The sequence below is a fragment of the Eublepharis macularius genome, chromosome 8 (genome assembly GCF_028583425.1).
Source record: "Eublepharis macularius isolate TG4126 chromosome 8, MPM_Emac_v1.0, whole genome shotgun sequence".
NCBI lineage: Eukaryota > Metazoa > Chordata > Lepidosauria > Squamata > Eublepharidae > Eublepharis > Eublepharis macularius.
This window is the reverse complement of record NC_072797.1, coordinates 111717058-111738464: the sequence shown is the minus strand read 5'-3', so window position 1 is coordinate 111738464 and position 21407 is coordinate 111717058. Positions and strand designations below refer to the sequence as shown.

General features: G+C 41.8%; 1 protein-coding gene across 1 annotated transcript in view; it reads right to left on the bottom strand.

Moving 5' to 3' along the window:
• The window catches only part of CNTLN (centlein), a 282369-nt gene that overhangs the window by 116889 nt on the left and 144073 nt on the right, over nt 1-21407 (bottom strand). Inside the window, exons 10-12 of the mRNA XM_054986823.1 lie at nt 16293-16418; nt 14456-14577; nt 7806-7931 (exon numbers count right to left, since the gene is read on the bottom strand). Of these exons, the coding sequence (XP_054842798.1) occupies nt 7806-7931; nt 14456-14577; nt 16293-16418 (374 nt within the window). The remainder of the gene's footprint in view (nt 1-7805; nt 7932-14455; nt 14578-16292; nt 16419-21407) is intronic.

Below are 21407 nucleotides of genomic sequence, written 5' to 3'. Positions count from 1 at the left end.
CTTGAGGGCAAGAGAAGGAAGGAAGTCCCCAACAGAAGAAGTCTGACATAATTTTAATATTTTGATGTGGCCACAATGCAAAGTTCTTGTATTATTTGACTTGTAGAAATTCTTGAATGGACACTGCAGAAAAATGACCCATACTATATACAAGACCAAGGGTGGGTTTACACTGCCCATTTTCATTTACATGAGCAGTCCAAACATATATTTGCCTGTGCAGAGAAATGTAATGCATGACCTTGTAGTACACCAATAAAGCTGGTAACAATTACTATGATCACAGCAGCCCTTTCCACGTGCTAATATGTGAGATTCACAGTTGCTTGTACCCACTACCAGTTACTTAAAGACTTTTTATGCTGTCATTCCAGAGACATGCTTGAAGCATCTCACAAAGTAAAAACAAAACAATAAAATCATAAAAGCAAAAAAAAATCGTAAAAATAACAACGTAAGAATTAATAATATAAAAACAAACTCTTAAAGACAAGAATAGGCACAAAATGCACCACAAAACAACATTCACCAGCCTAAAATGATATTCAAAAAACAGTCCTCATGCTAGAAGCAAACCGTAGGAATAGCTTGGGACACTTGGCCTAGAAAAAAGAAATGTCTCAGCACCTTAGATAGGCATCAGATGACCCTCGAGGGGGGTGGCATTCCAAAGGCGCCACACCTGAAAAAGCCCTGTTTCTAGTTGTCAGCACCTTTCCTCTGTAGGTGGGGAAAGGATCTTAAACAGTAGGCTAGACTATATAGAAAGAAACCAAGAAGGACCCATGGTCCCAAGCCATTTATGGCCTTAAAAGTAAGACCTGGCAGTTTGAATTGTGCCTGGAAACAGAGAGGCAGACAGTGCAGAGCAGTTCGGCACCTGAGTAACATGATCCCTGTTTCCAGACCCCCAACAATAGCCTATCCACTGCATTTTAGACCAACTTAAGTTTCCAGACAGTTTTTAAAGGCAAACCTATGAACATTGCATTGTAGTAAGCGACCTATTGCCAGATCATGCTTTTCAAGAAATGACCCTACCTGGCTTATCAACCAAAGCTGCTAAAAAGTACTATGTATCACAAAGGATACTACAACCTCCACCAGAGGCCAGGATCCAGCAGCTTCCCCCAACCTATGAATCTGCTCATTCAAGGTGAACGCAACCCTCTTCAGAACAGACTGCTATTTAGTGTCCAAGCAGCTTTGTAACTGAACAATAGCAATTCAGTCTTGCCTACAATGAACAGCACTTTATTGGCAGTCATCCATCTGATTATCTTTTTCAGGCACCTGTTCAGGATCTCCACAGACGCACCTGACTCCACTGACGGGAAAAAGTTGGGTAATTGCAAATACCCAGACAATCTCTTCCAGCAGTTTCATGTAGATGTCACTCTTGTGGGGGCCCCATATCACAAATGCCATGGAGGCCCTCAGCAGTCAGTCCCCTCAGTACCACCTTCTGGAACTGTCCAGCCAAATAAGAGCGGAACCAACACCTAACTCTCAAACACACCTAACCTCCCCATGATATCCTTGTCATGGGAACAAAAGCCCAGGAGAATCCACAGGGATTCCCTCCCCAACATTTGCTCAGTAAAGATCAATCAGGGCATCTAAGGCTGTTTCCATCCCAATTCAAGGCCTGAATCTGTAGATAATTTGTTTTATCCAAGCTTATATAAAGCTGCATAGCCACTACTCACTCAGTCCCAAGAATGTAACATTGCCCTCCAGGCAATAGTTGTTTAGGTCATTTGGGTCTAGGAATGCCTTCTTTGGGAGGTGGTTCAAAGCTGTCAGAACAACACCTTCAAAAAAAGAGGTATATATCTTCCAGACCAATCATGTTTGACACTATGAGCCATGAAAGAAACGATCAAGCCGGATGTGATAGCAACACACTTTCAGAAGCTTGCTTACTTCATCAGGCATCACCAAATGAAGTCATCCAGATAGAATGATCATGTTTTTATATCACATTTCTGTTGTTCATGTATTAGATTTGACCATAAAACGTAAAAAATGCACTCAGCAGTCAATCAGATATGCTCACATATGAGAAAAAAAGGACAATATGACCCTCACTTGCAGCATGATCTGATGCTAATTCAGTAGAAATACATAATTTTTAAAGAAAAAAAGTATAATTGTAAAATAACTATCACAAACAAGGAACAACGTGCACATTACAGCCTTGTGCACTTCAAAAGCTCAGCAAAACAAATTCAACAAAAGGGATACCACAGAAAACTTCCTTGGGAGTTCAAAACACAAGATTGACACCAAAGCGAAGAACCAAGTGCCGCAATGTAAACTCCATGGATAACTGAGCTCAGCAGCAGCACTTTGAGTTGGAGCTATTGAGTAGGTTTATTGGAAAAGAAATATGCTTCTTGTGCCTCCATGTTGGGAGGCAACACCTTGAGATATGTTTTGAAGCTATAAAAATGCATTTGTTCTATAGTAAATCTTCCCGGGAAGGGGAATTCTGACCACATATCAGTAGTAATACCCTATATTTAGAAACCTTAGCAGCTAATGTAAGAATACAGGCTGGTTTGTTTTTTGTAATCTTCTTCAAGGTTGCTCCTGGCTTATGTGCTGTCTGCAACAACGGGCTTACATCTCAGTTCAGTATAGATGAAGACCATTTAGAATACATATGCTGAAAAAGCTGATGCAACTGGCCCAGAGGTATTTGGGTAAGCTAAATAATTATTTTAAAATGTTCATAATGATGAAGAGCTAGCCATTTACACAAACGTTTAGAATGCAAACATCTAAAAGTAGGCTTTCTAGAAAGAAAAAAGAAAGCCCTAACCAATTTTGCCAATGTTTAATTCTGATAGTGAAAAAGATGTAAATGAGCTCTATATAGCAGCATAATCCAACAGAAGCATGGAAGCAATCATAAGTTTTGGATCAGCATTTTAGTGTTTTTCTTTGATGGTGATCAGGACAAATCTTGGGAAGTTTATGTAGACTGCATTAATATGCTGCTGTCTTTTCCATCTGACTTAGGAAAAAGAACTGAAATACCTCACCTGTCTGTCACATGGTGCATTGTGCATGCAACTAAATTCCTAGCTGCCGTCAACATACATTCACCTCATCTACTACTGCAACAGTAGCAATCCCCCTTCAGTGCACATTAGTGTATACACTCACACATAGACTGTACCAATGCTGCTCACATGTACAAAATGGCATCCAGTTGTATTGCTCTAAACAATAGGGTCTAATAAATCTAATTTGTTTTAATTCATAGTTATCAGATGCAGGGCTTTTTTCAGCTGGAACACGGTGGAACGGAGTTCCGGAACCTCTTGAAAATGGTCACATGGCAGGTGACCTTGCCCCCTGATCTCCAGAGAGAGGGGAGTTGAGATTGCAATCTAAACTCCCCTCTGTCTGGAGATCAGGGGGCGGGGCCACCAGACATGTGACCATTTTCTCCGAGGCCAACTGAGTTCCACCACCTCTTTTTCCAGAAAAAAAGCCCTGATCAAATGTAATGAGATAGCCATCCATCCTCCATTTCAGGAGAACTTCAGTTAGCATTCCTCTTTCTTCCTCATCCTATTGCAACTGGTGTACTAAGCAACAGCATTCCGTCAGTTGCAATAGGACTCTTGCATACTTGATTAAGAGTCTAGTAGTTATAATGGATGCTGATAGAAAAGCAAGTTAATGCAGCTACAAAAAATACCTTCTACAAACGCAGTCTAGCCTGGAAGGTGGCCCCCTATGTTAACCCAGCCAATCTAGCCACCTGGATTCATGCCATGATAACAGTGAGACTTGACTATTGTAATGCATAGGTCTCCCCTCAAAGTCAGCCCAAAGACTTCAGCTGATATAAAACACTGCAGCTTGATTATTATCGGGAGATAGACAGAGCATGCATATTACTCTCATTCTGCAGTCACTTCACTGGCTAACCATTAGTTACCACACTCAATTCAAAGTTTTGGCTCTCACAGACAAAGCCCTTCATGGCCGCATATCTACGGGATAACCTCTCTCCCTATACTCTACTATGACAGCTTCACTCATCTGAACAGAGCCTTCTGCAGGTGCCACCCTGCAAACGGGCACAACCAACAGCTCAGTTATCAACACAATCAACACACATTCTCTGTAGTGGCCTCCACCTTATGGAATGACTTTTCTGCTCCCACTCTCGGCTTTCTGCAAACTGTGCAAAACTAAATTATTCAGGAAGGCTTTCTTATATAGGTAATAGGCTGTACTTCAAGGAAATGGTTCAAAGAGATGTTTTTATAAAGGACAGGGACTGTAGCTAGACATGGGCACGAACAGCATTACAAACGGAAAAAAACCACGAACAGCCCATTTGTCTGTTCGCAAACAAGCTGGTCGTGAGGCCCCATTCTAAACGAACAAGTGGTCGTTGCAAGCCTCATTCGTTGCCTTCGTCAGCAATTCGTCAAGCCAGACAGTCTGGAGCTTTTCAATCAATTCCCCTGGCAACAGAGGCAGAGACTGAACTCTGTCTGAACTCCTTCTGGCTTTCCTTCTGGCTTTAACCCTTCAAAGTACTTCCAGCAGAGAGTCCTGTTTTTGCCACTGTGAAGAGAAAATGACAGCAAAGGGGGGGGGGGACCCATGGATTATGCCTTTCCCAGGGTGCAATCTCTCTTAAACTTGGGGGGGTCTTTGGACGACAGTGAGGACTATGTCCCCTGCAAATTTGGTGGGTATTGGACATTGGGAAGGTTAGTTTGTGGGTTGTTTAAAGGGCCCTGTCCCTTGTACATGGCAGGAAAGAGCCCTTTAAACTATCAGCTGGCAGGTGGCAGGGGGGATTTAAAGGGATCTTTAAAGGGCCACAAACAACGAACAACAAACATGTTTGTGAACAGGGTCATGTTCGTTACTGTTTGTTGTTCGTGGATGGCAATGAACAACGAACAGCTTATTTGGGGGCTTTTTTCCGTTCATGCCCATGTCTAGACTGAACTACTGTACACTGTCTTTGACTATAAGTATGCTCCTACTGGGTTGTTTCCAAGTCATTCAATAAGTTATGTCAAATTGCTTATTTCAGTTCTGTATCAGATTTCACCTTGTCAAATTTCTGCAGCCTATACCCTTTTGTATTGTTTATCAAATGTCCCAGATGTTGATTGTATTGAATTACACTGTGCAATCCACCATAGGTCTCAGTGCAAAAGGTGGGCTATAAATAATGTAAATAAAAAATAAATAAATGAGCTTAATTACTACACATGGTGAAACTTTTAAGCTCTGCCAAGTGCATCCAACTGAACAGGCTTCCCCCCCCCCCGCCCAATATGTGGAATGTCACATGATATGAAGAATGGCCTTATATCATAAACTTCCCAATAATTTCAGAGAACAGCTGTCCTTTCCTTCACATGATCCCATAAAACAGTTGGGTTCTCTAAAGGTAATATGAAAAATAGCCTTTAAGGAAAATTATGTCACATAAATTCCACAATTAAATAGTTGTACATCTATATCAAAAGCAACTAGGCAGGCTAAAAAGACAAGGCAAGTAATTTCTTCATGGACTACAAATGGCACATTTTATACATAAAAATGAACCCTGATTTGTCATTTAGGGGATCTTTGGGTTCCTTCAACCCTTTGTACACAGCAAGTCAAACATTTCCACACTTCTAGAAAGCAACAATTTGAATAAACCATAGTATGGAAGGCAGAAAGGGAAAAAAACATATATTATAATTCAGATGTAAACAACCTTCCTGCAAAAGCTGAAGCATTTAATTAATGAACCATGCACAACAGGAAAGGAAGAAAGGGTGAGAAGACACAAAATCCAGGAGCCCCAAGCTTCTTCATGCCGTAATAAAACAAGAGTTCCTGACTGTATGCAGAGCTTTTTTGGGGGAAAAGAGGTGGTGGAACTCAGTGGGTTGCCAGCACAGCGGGTAACTCCTGATGGGAGGTGGCACCCCTGGTACCACATGTACACACACGAAGTGCACACATGCTTCTGGGACCGCGCAATGATGTCATTTTGGGTCAGCTGGAACAAGGGGAGGAGTTTTTAAAAATTTAAATTGCCCTCAGCAAAAATGGTCACATAGCTGGTGCCCCCACCCCCTGATCTCCAGACAGAGGGGAGTTTTGATTGCCCTCCGTGCTGTGCGCGGAGGGTGATCTAAACTCTCCTCTGTTTGGAGATCAGGGGCAGGGCCACCAGCCATGTGACCATTTTCAAGAGGTGCCGGAACTCTGTTCCACTGCGTTCCAGCTGAAAAAAAGCCCTGGCTGTATCCCTAATATTTTTTATTTAGGAAATTATCTCAAGCTCAATCAAAGCAGACTTTCTCCTAGCAAAAGGCAGATTTTCTATATCTTCTGTTGGCTGTGCATGAGATATGTCCCAGGCAAGTAATAGTAAATGCTGCTGAAACTGAGGTTATCTGTGGTTACGTGAAGACCATGATTATTCCAGGGTCAGATGGTCAGTTTCTGTGGTAAATGTGCACAGTGGCCAGTTATTAAGTACATGAACCTTCAATTCACGCTGTTCCCCCCACCCACCCACCCACACATATGCATATATTTGGTTCTGCAGCGATCCAGCACATTCAGAGCTCTATTCTTTAGCTGATATTTACTGTTCCAGCTTTTGTTCTGTTACTTATGTTAGATGAACTTCTGAAGCGAGGATCTCAGGGGAGGATCTCATTATCTTAGCAAAACTTGGTAACATCACAGGCTGAGATAAAGAAGCTGGTGCTAGAGAGAGAAGAGTGCTTTTGGTAGAACATTCTACTGCTGAGAGAATAATCTGGATGTTCTTGTCGATGCAGATAAACACGCTGAATAAAGTCCCAACAAACACACTGAATAGAGTCTTAAAAAGAACCCCAAACTGCTGAGTTTCAAGCATGCTCACTGCTAGACAACAAAATCAACTTGACAAAGACATTTTAAAACATCATTAAAAAGGCTAATTATGCAATGCCTAGTGCCTTCCTTTTTGTCTAGTGTGAAAGGGAATGTTCTTCCTTTACCAGGGTGAGTATAATAGTCTATGAATTACAAAGATCAAAGAGGCAAACTGTATGTTTTCTAAAGTAAGAATTCCTTCACCAAGTTTTACACTTACCACAGCTAAAAGAGCTGTGTGAAGGGATCAGCACTAAACCCAAAGGACAGGCTGTGCACGGCAAGAAAGAGAGTAACTCCCTCGTGCTTTTTGCAGGTCACTACGAAGGACCATGTTAGCAGATCCATTCCAGACCCTTAACAGGCAGCTCTGCTGCTACCAGTAATTAGCTTGGACAGCTCTGGCTCCAAGAGTAGCAGCAAGGCTACACCATAATGAGCTCAGCTGGGATTAGCAGGACAGGGCAGGGAACCAAGAGAGCAGAGGCATTCTGCATTGCGTATGTATCAAGGAGATCAAACAAGGATGGCTGGCTAGGTTATCCCCTCACCACCTCATTCCAAAAATGAAGCACGGCAGTGTGTAAAATACAGGCTAATGAAGAGCGACACCTCCAACAGATGAGAGCCACATTAATTAACACAATCCCTAGATCATGTAATACAGCTTCAGTTAGTGCTAGCAAACTTGTCACTGATTTCAGGGGGAGGGGGAGGACTTACGTTTTTCCTCTTTGTTTTTGGAAAGGAAGATGTTTTAATTTTGGTATTTGAAAGGAATTCCTCTGAGTGGCCTTCAAGCCCCAACAAGAAAAAGACTCAGAGAACCAGCACCACATTTCTCATTGTATATGTAATTTTTTTAAAACCCCAAACAAACAGAAACTCACTTTTCAATCAATAGCTTTTTGTGTTCCTTTTTGAAATAAGCCAGCTCATTCCACACAGCATCAGAATCTTCCTGGCATAGCTGCTGGGGATCCGAACGCTCCTTTCCTCTATTAATACGTTCAGTCCTGTTTTTTTTTTTAAAAAAAAATTAACATATTTTTAATGTCCACGAAGGAAAAAGAATAGCTGTTCTACCCAACACTTCACAAAGCACTGTGTGTAGCGATATTACTGAAATAAAATTCCTAAACTTTGGGATAAAGAAAGTAACATTCCTATTAACACGCTTCAGAAAGATAAACTGATGATAGGATGCCCACTGTTCAAAATGGATATTTGTAACACTGGAATAATCTCATTCATCCAGTCAGCAAAGAGAAATTAAAGGTTAGTAAGTCTTTATTGTCATTTTTATTTATTTGCTATTTTAGTAGGTTTTTGTAATGTTCGTTTATGGGAGACTAACTAGTCAGGTATGAATCCTCTATCCCTCACACACAATTCTTGCTTTAAGATCTGCCAATAAGACCCTGCTCAGGTGTACTTAGCATATTTCCTTTGGAATTCCTAAGGCACTGTCCCATGTCCATCCCGGGCAGGAGGCAGAAGACTACAGCAGTTCATGCTAATGGTGCTGCCTGTCCACTCCTCACTTGTCCCATCTTAATGGGGCAACCACCACTATTGAGCTGGGTGGGAGAACAAGGCTGAATCTAGAAGGGAGGTTATAGTTTCCCTTAGCTCTCCTTATCAAGCTCTAAGGCCCCAAGCTTCTCCATTTTTCTCCTTTGTACCAGGGAAGATGGCATCAAGGAGAGATGAAATTATTTAAGAACATTCTGAAACGCTCTCCTCTTACTTTATCATCATGGCCATCCATCCCTTACAGAGATCTAGCCTAATGTGGATCCCACTTGCACTGGGAAACTTAGGAACAGATGGCCCATTGCTGGTGGGGGAGAAAAGAGATGTCTTATGGCTATTTGTTAAAAGTTAGCTAATATCATAGCAAGTTTCTCGACCTTGAAGAAAACGGGGCTCAAGAAGCTCTTCAAGATTTTTACCTGGAGTTCACATTTTCTTACACACCTAAGGCACAGAACATTGGTGGTATGAGTCTGGAGATTTCAGAGAAAAGCGGTCTTGAAGTCATAAAAACAATTTAGAAAAATTAAGCCGTTTCCATTGAGGGAGCAGTTACAGTGTGCTACTCAAGCCAGTGGACTTATGGCTAATTCTGCCCATTTATAACAGGGTAAGGGGGTAGTCCAAGGTCAATAAATGCCTGTTGGGTAGGGATGGTCATCATGATAGATCCAGAGGCTGAGCACATGTTTGTCGACAATCTTTGCACTTGTTCCAGACACTGAGCACATGGCATTGGCAGGAGGCAGTCAGCACTCCTGATCTAGAGAGAAGCACATGGCAAGGCCTAGGGGAAACAATTAGCGGAAGGCTACATGAAAAAGGACCAAATAACTTGTCTCCCACATGTGCCAAGAATACTAGCATGCATACTGCTAGCTCAGGGTGAGAAAAGTCATCATCTTGCTTCTTTTAGAAACTACTGAGATTCCCGCTCAATGTATCTGATTCCCACGGTTTGAAAAAGGGGTATCAAGATCATGCAAATCATGATGGCACCATAAAGGTATCTGAACATATCCTTCATGGCCAGTCTCTCCCTGGAGGTGTATTAAACCATTTTTGGCATCGGCTGAATTTGCATTCTATGCCAAATTCTGTCCCGTGCAGTTTTTTTAAAAAAGTCAGCATTAACATTTCAATGCTTTGTCAACATCCTCTATTACATCTTTTTTCTTATTGTCAGCTTATATTAGTATGATTGTGCAATTTGCAATGAATAAGTAACAGAGACAGATATTGTTCTTCATAGAAGCAATCTGGATGCAACAATGTGCCTCCGTTGCCTATGCCTTGAGGAAATTCTGCCCTCATCTCAATGAAGGGGATATCTATATATATATATATAAAGACAAGTGTCCTTACTGAGTCATCAATGCCCAGCCCAAACCCCTGGACCTAGAAATATGAAATTTGGGGAGAACATTCCTTTCACGATGTAAACATCCACTAAGAAGGGATTTTAAGAAATTCACCCCCTAAGGGGGTAAAAAGAGGTAAAATGTGTTTTCCCAAAGGGATACAACTTCCCTGTGTGGCTGGCAGGCTGCTGCCTGCTTGCGCCCCCCGCCCACTGCCAGCTTGGCCACTCTTCCCTGATTGGGCCAGCCTTTCAAGGTCATTTGCATATTCGGCCTGATTGGGGCTCACAACATTCCACATCTCATCCCCCACCCTGAGACAGTTGGAACACAGAGGTCATTTACATATGCAGCCTGATTGGTCCTCATCCCCCACATTCTAAAGAGTCTGCAGTTGCTATTGGGAGTCATTGAATGCATTGAATGTGTCCTAAGGTAAAATGCACCTCCCAGTCTTCCCCGAAAAGTTCACTAGGGTTGCCAATCTCCCTGTGGGGCCTGGCTTTCCTGTGTGGCTGGCAGGTTCCTGCTTGCTTGCACCCCCTTTCTCTGATTGGTCAGCCGTGGAACTCTGTGTTCTGAGGTAAAAATCAGGTAAAGAAAACTGCAGACAGTTAAATATAATAGCAAAGCATTGGTATCGAGCTAGTATGGTAATATCTGTAACTCTCAAATAGCTAGCAGAGTATGTTTATACTCTTTTTCTTTAGCTCTGCAATATACTTTGTGATATGATATTACTCAGGAGTCTATCTAGATGTAGTATAATAAAGGCCTTTGTTTAAGAAAGCAGACTGTGTCAAAGTTCCTCCCCATGTGCCTAGATGTTTGTTCATGCTCAAAGGCTCATGAGGGACAAACTGCTAGTGAAGCCTGAAGAACTGTTTGGTGGTAGCAGAACTGAAGGACAGCTGACCAAGAGGAGGGGAAGTATGGGGGATTGCCCTCTTATATACATAAAAAAACACATCGTCATCTGCCCCGGGGCAGTAACAACTTTCATTGGAGAAACTCAGTTGTTTCTTCCAATATAAAATTCATATCCATCAATATAACACACCATCAGATGTTCAGATATGTTTTTTTCTGACAAAAGGTAACATTCACCTTTCTCCAATACTTATTTTACATCTTCATTGAACTGCTACTCTATGACTGCAATTCTAGACTCCTTGTAAATGACTGGAAGGAGACTGCTTTTAATTAATTCAGTAAATGCAGAGCTGTCAGAGTAACTCAGACTATTAAAGACAGAAAATACAAGAGCTATGACTCCTTACCAGCACAACACACCTACAATCCCACAGAGCCATCATCAAGTGGCTCCCATTTGGTTGACAAAAAACGGAAATCATGAAAGCAGAAAGATGGTCATTTCGTCTCTTTTAATAAGCCCAGGCACACAGCTACCATCTATGGGGAATAAGGAGGCAGCAAAGGCCCCTACAGAAATCAATACAAGGCCTTGATTCAGAGTTATTCCTAAAAACCCAGTCAAAGAAGTAGCAGAATCTCAAATTGTTTTGCTATTTTCTCCCCACTATTTCTAAAGCCACATCTTGAAGAGTTATAATATAGTCATCTTTGTCCCTTTATAAAAACACAGCAAGTATTACCTTCTTATTTAAAAAGGTATGCAATCTATGTATGCCCAAACTAATTTATGTAGAAATTGATAACTCAGCTTAATCCAAATGGCCCAGTGCAACTTTTTTCTTTACTGAGACTCTCAAAACAATATAGGACTTTGATTAATAAACAATAATTACAGTTAGCATAGATCCTTCGTAAGATAAAGGACTACACTATTCAGGTTTTGGATGCTAATAACTTGGATGCTTAATAATACTGCCTGCCTCACATTCAGCAATTTCAATGTATCTGTCAAAAATTTAGAGACTGTCTTCTAGCTATCCAAAAAGAATCTGTTCTTCGAACAGTTCTTGTCAGCAAGATCTCTAGGTTCTGTCTGAGAAGAGACATCAAGGAAAGCTCTCAGCATACTGATATGGATCCACTTGGGATCAGGATTTGACTCCAAATGGATCTGTGACCAAACCAAAATAGATCAGAGGGGGTCCATCCCAAAAATACAGCGTCTAACACTAACAATATTCCATTTTTAGAGTTTGTCCTATTGATAATTAAAATTTATTTGGGTCTAGTAGCATCTTAAAGACTAAGTTTCCAGGGTATGAGCTTTTGAGAGTCAGACCTTCTTGTACCTGACAAAATGAGCTCTGACTCTTGAAATCTAGTAGGTCTTTAATGTGCTGCTGGACCTGAATCTTGCTGTTCTACTGCAGACCAACATGGCTACCAACTGAAACAAAAATAATTATGTAAGGTTCAGTTCTATGGCCTGTAACATAAGTAGTTAAGTGGTGAATAAAGGATGCAAACACATACTATATTAGCATAATGACATACAGCTTTAAGGAGCTGCCTTGTTTTGATTCAGACCACTGGTCCATATACCCCAGTATTGTCTATCACGAATGTCAGCAGTTTTCCATATATTTTATCTCAATGCTACTCACCCACTGCTTATGGAGAGCCATTCACAATTACCATCTACCAAAAAACCCTCATGATTTCTGTATGCCCTGTGTGCCACCTCAAACACACACATACAATAAAACAAGATACAACTATTAATATTAAATATATAAATATTACCCTTACTAGCAACAAAGCCTGTTGTGAGAAAAATTACAACAAGCTCTAGAAAGGGGAGGGGGGCAGGCGGGAATTCCCTTCATCACTGATCCCAGCTGGATGAAGGCCGAGGAGGGGGGAATGGCCACCTCGTCTGTACCTGATCCTGGCTGAGTGAAGGGGGGCGGGCATTGCCACCTGCTCTGTGCCTGATCTCAGACGGGTGAAGTAGGGGTGGGCATTGCCACCTGCTCCGCTCCTGATCCCATCTGGATGAATGCGACGGGTAGGCATTGCCACTGGTTTTGCTCCTAATCCGAACTGGGTGAAGAAGGGATGGGCATTGCCACCTGCTTCGCTCCTGATCCCAGCTGGGTGAAGGCAGGGTGCGGGCATTGCCACCTGATCTGCTCCTGATCCCAACTGGGTGAAGGCAGAGGGCAGGTATTGCCGCCTGCTCTGCACCTGTTTTTGGCCTGGGATTCCTGCCGCAGCACACTCTCTAGAGGTCTGGCTGCCTCATCTGGGCTTCCCTCCACAGCAGCGCCCTCTGGAAGTGCACCAGGGTAGGAAGTGAGTTGTCTTGAATATGCTTAGGCTTTTATATAGTAGGATAGTTACGAGGGTACCTCTGAGCATGCAGGGCTGTCTCTTCCCACCACTTTTGAACCTTAGCCAGCACTTGTTACCTGGAACGAGGGGAGAGGCATCCCTCTCTGCCTCCTCTTTTTTTCTCATGAAACACAGCAACTCAGGTCAAAGCGTGAGATTGCCAAGGCACCTGAGGAAAGCAAGCTCACTGAGAAGTAATAAAACCACGGCTATCTCTTTGTAACCAACTTGCTCTTTTCCCAGATGGCTGCCAAGAAAATGTTGATGGTTGTACTCTGCAGCCAGCTCGTTCTCCTCGCAGCCTACAGAGAAAGGTGGGGAGGTTGTTGGAAAGGATATGCTCTTTAGCTTACCCGTCCTCCAGTCCTTGCAGTGCCAACTATTTCTAGATGGGAACCACCTGCCCAAGACATCTTATTCCTGGAGCATAAAATATATTCTACATTGTGGAAACAGTGCTCAAAAGAGCCACAGGTGGCATGTCAAAGGGACAGATGTGACGCTCAAGCGACTGAGTATCACTGCTTCGACTGGTTCTTCACTGTCAGTCAGAATAGACAATACTAACCTTGAAGGACCAATGGTCTCAGTTTGCCACTTCATGTGTACTTGCCCCTTTGCAGAATAATACCATCATCATCAACCACCCAAAAATATTTATTATGCAGCGTAGGTTGACAACAGGGACCAGATAATCTTCATCATCAGATATGGCAGCAAAACTATTTTGTGATTCACCCCTCCGCCAAAGGCACGGGGTAAAATGGGAAGTGGGATGATGGTGAGAGAATGGAGGTAATGATCAGAGATTATTCTTATGTAGTTTAATACCATCCCACTTTGGATTCCCAAATTAATTTATATGAGACTCAGTAACAGTTATTTACAGGGTTTAAGTAGCCTGGAGTTTAAATCACAGATTTTTCGTGTCCATCATAGCCAAATGACAGACACCTAGGAAAAGTAGGATACAACAGTATCAACCAATAAATATTTCATGTATTAGTTACAATGGTTATAGCATATTATGCATGATCATTTGGAAGAAAATGCAACATATAAGAAAAGCTGTATAGACAAATGAAAACAGTCCATTAAAACAGGGATTAAGCAGGCAAAACAATTTATCAGTTACCACTGTCCATCTGTGAGACTGAAAATGAGATCTAAACTGAAATGGAATTATCAGCTATGCCACCTTTGAATTTATTATTATGTATTACCATATGAGTTTCTATCACATGCTCTCCTACAAAGTTAGATCAGGAAACTATTTTTTCACTTTAACCAACTTCCTTGTTAGGGCACCTAAGCCAGAAAAGTTGCATTTGGATTTAATAGGTATAATGGCTTTAATTAGCTGTGTAACTTACTTGCTATAGCCCTCCTCCCATTGCTTTAATTGCTTTTTTACTGCTCTGTAGTTGGTCTGTAACATCTGCAGCCTTTTTTTGCGCTTTTCATGAGCTTGTCTTAGCTCATCATTTTCTTGGGTCTGCATAACACCAATATGAGAAGATACTGGTAAGATTCTGAATAAAATGTAAGAGTTTACAATAAAAGAATGGCACAGTTAAGTTTCTCATTTAGAAATAAACTGTCAACTATCAATGTGTTAAGTTGTAATTGAAAAGACTTCACAGTCATGGCTGATTAAACTTAAATAACTAGTTTTTTTTTAATCCCTCATAAAATATGCAAAACAACACGTTCCTGAAGAACTGCGTAACTAGTTTCTCAGTGTCCAGAACTTTGGACATGAATGTTTTAAAACAAAATCCAATGATATTGTTCCACAAAAAACTCCACCGTTCAGATGAAAACAAACAAAACATCCTTGCTGGATGTCCCTGAAATGGCCTTATGCATTCCAGCCAATAAAGGTAGCATTGCTGTTAAAGATCTTTAAGGATTCACTATAAAAACTGCAGTGTATTTCTTATATCATCATGCACTTACCACTACCTATTAATATGTACAGTGGATAAAAATATTCTAAAATGTGTTGAATATATTTTCTTTAACGAACATATGCGGAAGCCTCTGAAACATTAATAAACTGCTGAAATGCTATATTTAGTCTTGTGATATTCACTTGTGATTTAGGCCAGGATTCACATGGCTGAACCCAAGACACTATGTTTTGGGAAGGGGGCAGAATTATGGATAGGGAACAACAAACACTTTCAGAACTTAAACTTTCAAATCTATCTTATTATTACAAAAATAATATTTAAAACTATTTTAAAACATTGACTTAGAGACACTGCCTTTGGAATCACAGTTCTCAATTTAGTACCCGTCTATATATTACAGATTAAAAGTGTACAACTCCATTTCATCACAGTTTTCACACTGAATTAAAATGGCTATATTCCCTTATTCTACCATACCTATATGCAGGGCTCATTTCGAGGGGGAACACACAGGAACGCAGTTCCGGCAGTTCCCCAAAGAGGTCACGTCAGGTAGCCCTGCCCACCTGACTCTTGGGCATTTTGGGCCCATTTCAGCCTGGATTGGGGCCGAAACGGCCCAAATCGGGCCTCTGACGGGTGGTGGATCACTCTCCCACTTGGCAGCGGCCTGATCCTGACCATTTTGGGCCCCTTTTCGGCCATTTTCAGCCCCTTTTTGCCATTTTGGGCGGAATTTCGGCACTGAATGGCCAGGATTGGGTCCAAAACAGCCAGGATAGGTGATGTCAGGGGGTGTGGCATATGCAAATCAGTTATGCTAATGATACACTTCCAGTGATGGCAAGGGACGTGTAATATGCTAATGAGTTATGCTAATGAGTTCCTCCAGCTCTTTTTCTACGAAATGACCCCTGCCTATATGTTGTATGAAGATCCAACTAGTTGCAGATCCTAGGTACTTATGGCTAAACAGACACATGTGGCCATTTCAGAAGCTATGGGCTACACAATAAATAACGTGAAACCCGTTCTAAAAGCACACTGTCATACATATAATAAACAGTGAACTAACAGATCATATCAATATATTTATGTAGCAATACAAATTTTTACTGTACATTTTTCTTGCATATGAATCTTTACATCATAAGCACAGGAGAAATGCATCTCTAGTAACTCAGATGCATTAGCCAAAACTGTATACATCAGTTTTTGTAAACATTCAAGTATAATTTTAATTTTGCCTACACCAACTGAAAGCTAAAAAAGTGTTGTTGTTTTTAATTTTCACCTTTAACTGTAGTGACTTCTCCAAGTTTTCAATCTTTCTTTCTGCTATCTGAAGCTTTCTTAGTTCCTCTGACTCTTTCAAAAAGCTCTTTGGGGACAGAGACCTTGAACGTTTCACAGGTGGTTTCTGGAGAATAAAACAAGGACATGGTTGAACTGGTTGGAACATTGGATTATGAAAGACATGCAAAATTAAAGAACAAGTAATTTTGAATACTAATAATGAATTATAAAAAAAAAATCCTGCATGGAATACCAGAGAAATAACAAGCAGAATTACCACAGCGCTACCACTAAAGGTTTCTCTGTGACTCGTTAATGAGAATATTCATTTACATTTACATTGTTTCTTTCAGAATAATGATGTCCCATTAGGGAAGACTAAAGGGTTATAGACTCAGAAATGCAAGAAACCTCATTACAAAGGAGGGGATAGAGGCTGATCTAATTGCTCTATAAGGGTCCAAGGTTACACTTGATAGGACAACCAGAAACAAGAGGGAAAGGCTTTTTTTCCCTTTGAAATAGTTTAACACACTGTGAAGTTGAAGGAACAATATGCTTGAGGAATATAAATACAACAGACAGTAGATCTTATACCATAATGACCATATGGTCATTAACTATAATATGCCTAACTGGAGACAAGAATGTGTGTTTATATTATGCATAGCTTCATATAGCAATCTGGAGAAAGGATGTGCAAAAGTAGCACTTAAACTGGGCAACCTTCTTGCTCTGATAGTGTCATATGTTCTAATGTAAAATAAATGAAATATCCAGGCTAGTTTTATTGAATTCCTGAATAATTCTGGATAGAACACTGAGCAACATTTTAACATCGCTGCATTGTGATTAATACTTCAACTCCCTACGATACATAGTGAGCATTTTTTTTCTGTAGTTGTTCCATTTGTTTTATTTTGTCAAATAAACAGCATTTGTAATTCTGCAAAAACGTATCATAATTGATTTTTTGAAAGAAAGAGAAAAGTAAGTTTGCTATTTCTGTTCTTCCGTCTTATTCACAATAGGGAAAATAAACAGGCGGCAATGGAACCCCCTTTGAAAAAACATGTTTAAGGGAAGATTTGTTTGAAAATTACTATACAGGAAAAACCTATTTACTATATTTCATCCATTAAAATGAAACAAAGTACCAACACCTAAAACTGGTAAGAGAAAAAATAACAATATAGGAATATATAGAACTAGAATAATATAGGAATATAATATAACAAGCACCGGCCTCAATACATGTTTTTTGCTGGAAAGGGAGGTTGGCCTAAACAAATAACTTAGATAAAGTCATAAGAAATGAATAAATAGGTTCACTGGAACAGAAGAAGTCAATCCATACACACACATTAACCCGTGTGCATAATGCGCAAACAGATACACAGAAATCTTTTTCCTTCACTTAGTGAGGTTCCTCCCCTATCTCCATGTCCAAGAGATGCAGGTGTACATCTGACTGCCAGCAGTACCCTAAACACAAGATAATAGATATAGAGACAAACAACTAAATAACTACATTGATGGAAGCCCAAGCAGACACATGCTTATACAACTGTTAGCACTGTTGCCATCATGCATGTGTATATCTCAGGAAAAAAGGCTTGACTTGGCTCTTAAACAAGGGGACCAGGAAGCATTAGTGTGCACCTACACATGAGGTGTTAATACAGAAGAATTGTTTGTTATAATCTGTGCCTCTAAACACATCTTACCACGCAGATGTAGGATACGTACGACTCCAGCTCTATTGTACCACATAAAATAGTTCACAAATTAACCAGAAGCTGTGAATGCTGCCAGACCAAAAATGCTATAGGAGCTCATGTGGGACTTGATGCGTACAGAGAATTCATCATCATAAATATTACTATTTGACTTCCAGCTCTTTCTACAATGAAAGTTTATAGCAGTTGAGCTACTTTCTTAGCAGCAGTTCCTCTCAATCTCCATTATCTTTTCCCAGTATTCCAGCTTCCTTTAAACGGAGAACATCTGCAAAGCCAAAATCTACCTATTCTTTCACACAGAACATCTTGACTTCACCCTGCCTTGATGTATACTCACAACTGTGGTTGAATGCCTTATGTAACCTATCTTCATTTCAAAAGGAGTTAATCAGACTGCTTAAGATAATAGTTGAAATCGGAGTAATTGTTCTGGTACGGTGTTTTCTTGCAATTCATGTCCCTCCTGCAAAAGGGTAAACAAGCAGCAGCGCCAACCTGAGCTTTCCCTGTTGTGGCCCCGCCTAGTGGAATGGCCTTCCTGATGAGTAAGAAAGGCTCCCACATTCCTATTATTTCACAGAATGTGTAAAACGAAACCATCCAGGAGGGCATTTGCATAGAGGCAATAGTGATACAATAAAACAGAATAATGCAGAAGGGCAATTTCTATCTAGCTAGCAAAGTTTTAATTTTAATTGCCTGTGAAATTGTTAGGCAGCCTTCTTCTCTGACTTCATACTGCAGTGCTTAATAGATGAATTATACTATCTGCAGTTCAGTATCCTGTAATTGTGAGATCAAACTTTATTGGATCTTCATTCTAGAATTGTGAAATGCACTATCCATGATGTATTACATAAATTCAAGTTCATTCTTATTAAATGTACATATTCAGTTTTATTGCATAACTCATGGTATATACTATCATTTTTATTGCATTGCATTTTATAACTCTAACCTACCATTAGTCTCTGCAAAGAAGGTAGACAACAAATGATGTAAATAAATATGCATGTTATAAATATGTTATATATCTGTTCAGTCCTGAGAGGGGGGATAGAAAGTGCTCAGGGGGCCAACTAAGAGTTACGCTAGCGTATCCTGGACTTACACCAGTGTAAACACTCTGCTACGGCCTTCTGTTGGTGCCCAGCTGCGGCAGCTGCATGCTGGCATAACTGTGGTGTAGGTCCCTACACTAATGCACGGCGGGCGTGTGCCAGGGCAGTGTGCAAGTTAGTTGACTTTCTAAGCCGTTCTGGGCCTGAGCATGCCCCCAGCAGCTGTGAAAAATTGCACTGTGAAAAATAGTGGCGTAGCCCGTAAGCACCCATTGTGTGGGAAAAGTCAACTACTGTCCCCCCCAGCCCTGCCCAAGCGGCCCAGAGAAGCATAGGATAACAACTACAATTCACTCATGTCCCTATGGCAGCTGAGCCCCCTCCTTGGTAGCCAATCAGTCCCCAGCACACGCTACATAACCTTCAGCTGGGGCGGCCACGGTAAGCAGCGACTAAGGGTGTGTACCAAAAAAAAATTCAGGTTTCCCGCCTCGGGTTTACTGAAGCAGGAAAAAACTTTGAGAAAACCTGAATCCCAAAACGGCTTGCTGCTTTGGCTTCAGGTATTTAAACTACTTTGGGATTATTAGATAAGATTTGGCCATTGTTTCCAATGGGAAACACCATCCCTGAATATCCGGGGGTCTGTGGGGCATTTTCTTACCTAATAATACCAATTTTGCAGGGAACCTACTCCTACCTGTCCTCTCAAAAAAACCCAAGTTTCAGAAATATTGGACTTCGGGGGGACATGTTATGGTCCCCAAAGAAAGTGCCATTATCCACCTCCAATCTCCATTATTTCCTAAGGGGAAAACTAGGAGAGGTTTCTAGGTGGCCAGGGGTGGCATTTTGCAAACAAAATGCACCAATTTTGCAGGGGACCTACTCCTACCTGTCCTCTAAAAACCCCCGCAAGTTTCAGAAAGATTGATCTTGGGGGCATGTTATGCCCCTCCAAAGACTATCTACCTCCCCCCAAACAGGAAAAAAACCTTCAAGTCTAGTGACTCTCCAACCAGTCTTCAGGTGCAGGTCCAGAAGTCAGCACAGCAGGTCCACCAGTAACTCCCAGGCAGGCCAGCCAAGTCACAGCCCAGATCACAGAAGCAGAGGCAAGCCAGCAGGAAGCAGGCACTAGTCTCATGTCTCCAGGCCAGGGCAAAATGGAGGTTGGCTAAAAGGCAAGGCTCCAATTTAAATCCCTGCAGCATTTCCAAAAAGGTACTCTCCTTCCAGAGAGAATCCCCAAGGAAGGAGAGCTGCTGCAGGGATTGGACACTCTCTGAGTCCTCCTTCTCTTCCCTGATCCCCCTCCTCCTCCGCCTTCTGCCTCTCACTCACTCTCCCCTTTCATCAGGTGAAAAAAAAAGGCGGGAACTTGCAAGAAGCACTTTCTTCCTGCAGAAACAGTCAGCAAAAGAAGGGTTACTGCTGCGTCACCTGAAGCTTACTGAAACTTTCCAAAGCACTTAGGTAAGCTTTCCTTAGGCATTTCTGAATCATTTCAGTGATGCTGAGGCTGATTCAGAAATGCCAAATCTTTTCAGATCGGGCCTGATTCAGGTCAAAAACCTGAATCCCGAACGCAAAGTGAACATCCCTGGTAGGGACACAGTTGGAGGCTCTGCCGGAGAGTCCCCTGCCGTGGGGACTCAGAGTGTGAGGCAGGGGAGGGTGCTGGCGGCGGTGAAGCAAGTGTGCTGGGGGTACTTAGTGAAATTTGGAAAGTACTTTGCACTCACACATGGGAGAAGAGCTAATTCCAGAATGTATGACTAACATTTACCACCCAAGTTGCCTTATACATTTCCTGTCTCCTGAGTTCCAGCTTGGGGAGGGGTGAGGGCACACCAACACCTAAGAAGAAACTGAAGAGCTGACTGCCCTGCTTGCTCGTTCACATCAGCCTCCCCTCTCACCTCACCCACACACCCCCAATGTTGACCCCTGCGATTGAGGCTCAAAGGGGGGTGTGCCCCTGCCTGCAGACCGGCATGGCTTATCCCTGCCACCGAGGCAGTCGCCCAAGGAGCCGTACTCAACACAGTCATTGGGGGAGCTTCTTGCAGTCCATGCTAGGGCTGCGTTCACACTCCCTCATCCAGGCTCCCCCCTCAGGCACAAAAGAGAGCATGGATGCAGGTTGGGGTGACTGGGTATTGCCCTTGTAACTCCCTATTGATGGCAGGCATAAACACCTCGACTGTCTCCCTCACAGGATCAGAGCTGCAAATAGCCATGGGAGCTGACCATCCAGATGCAGATGAGAACTTTCTCGCCAGAGGGGCATTGGTCATCTGGTTGCTG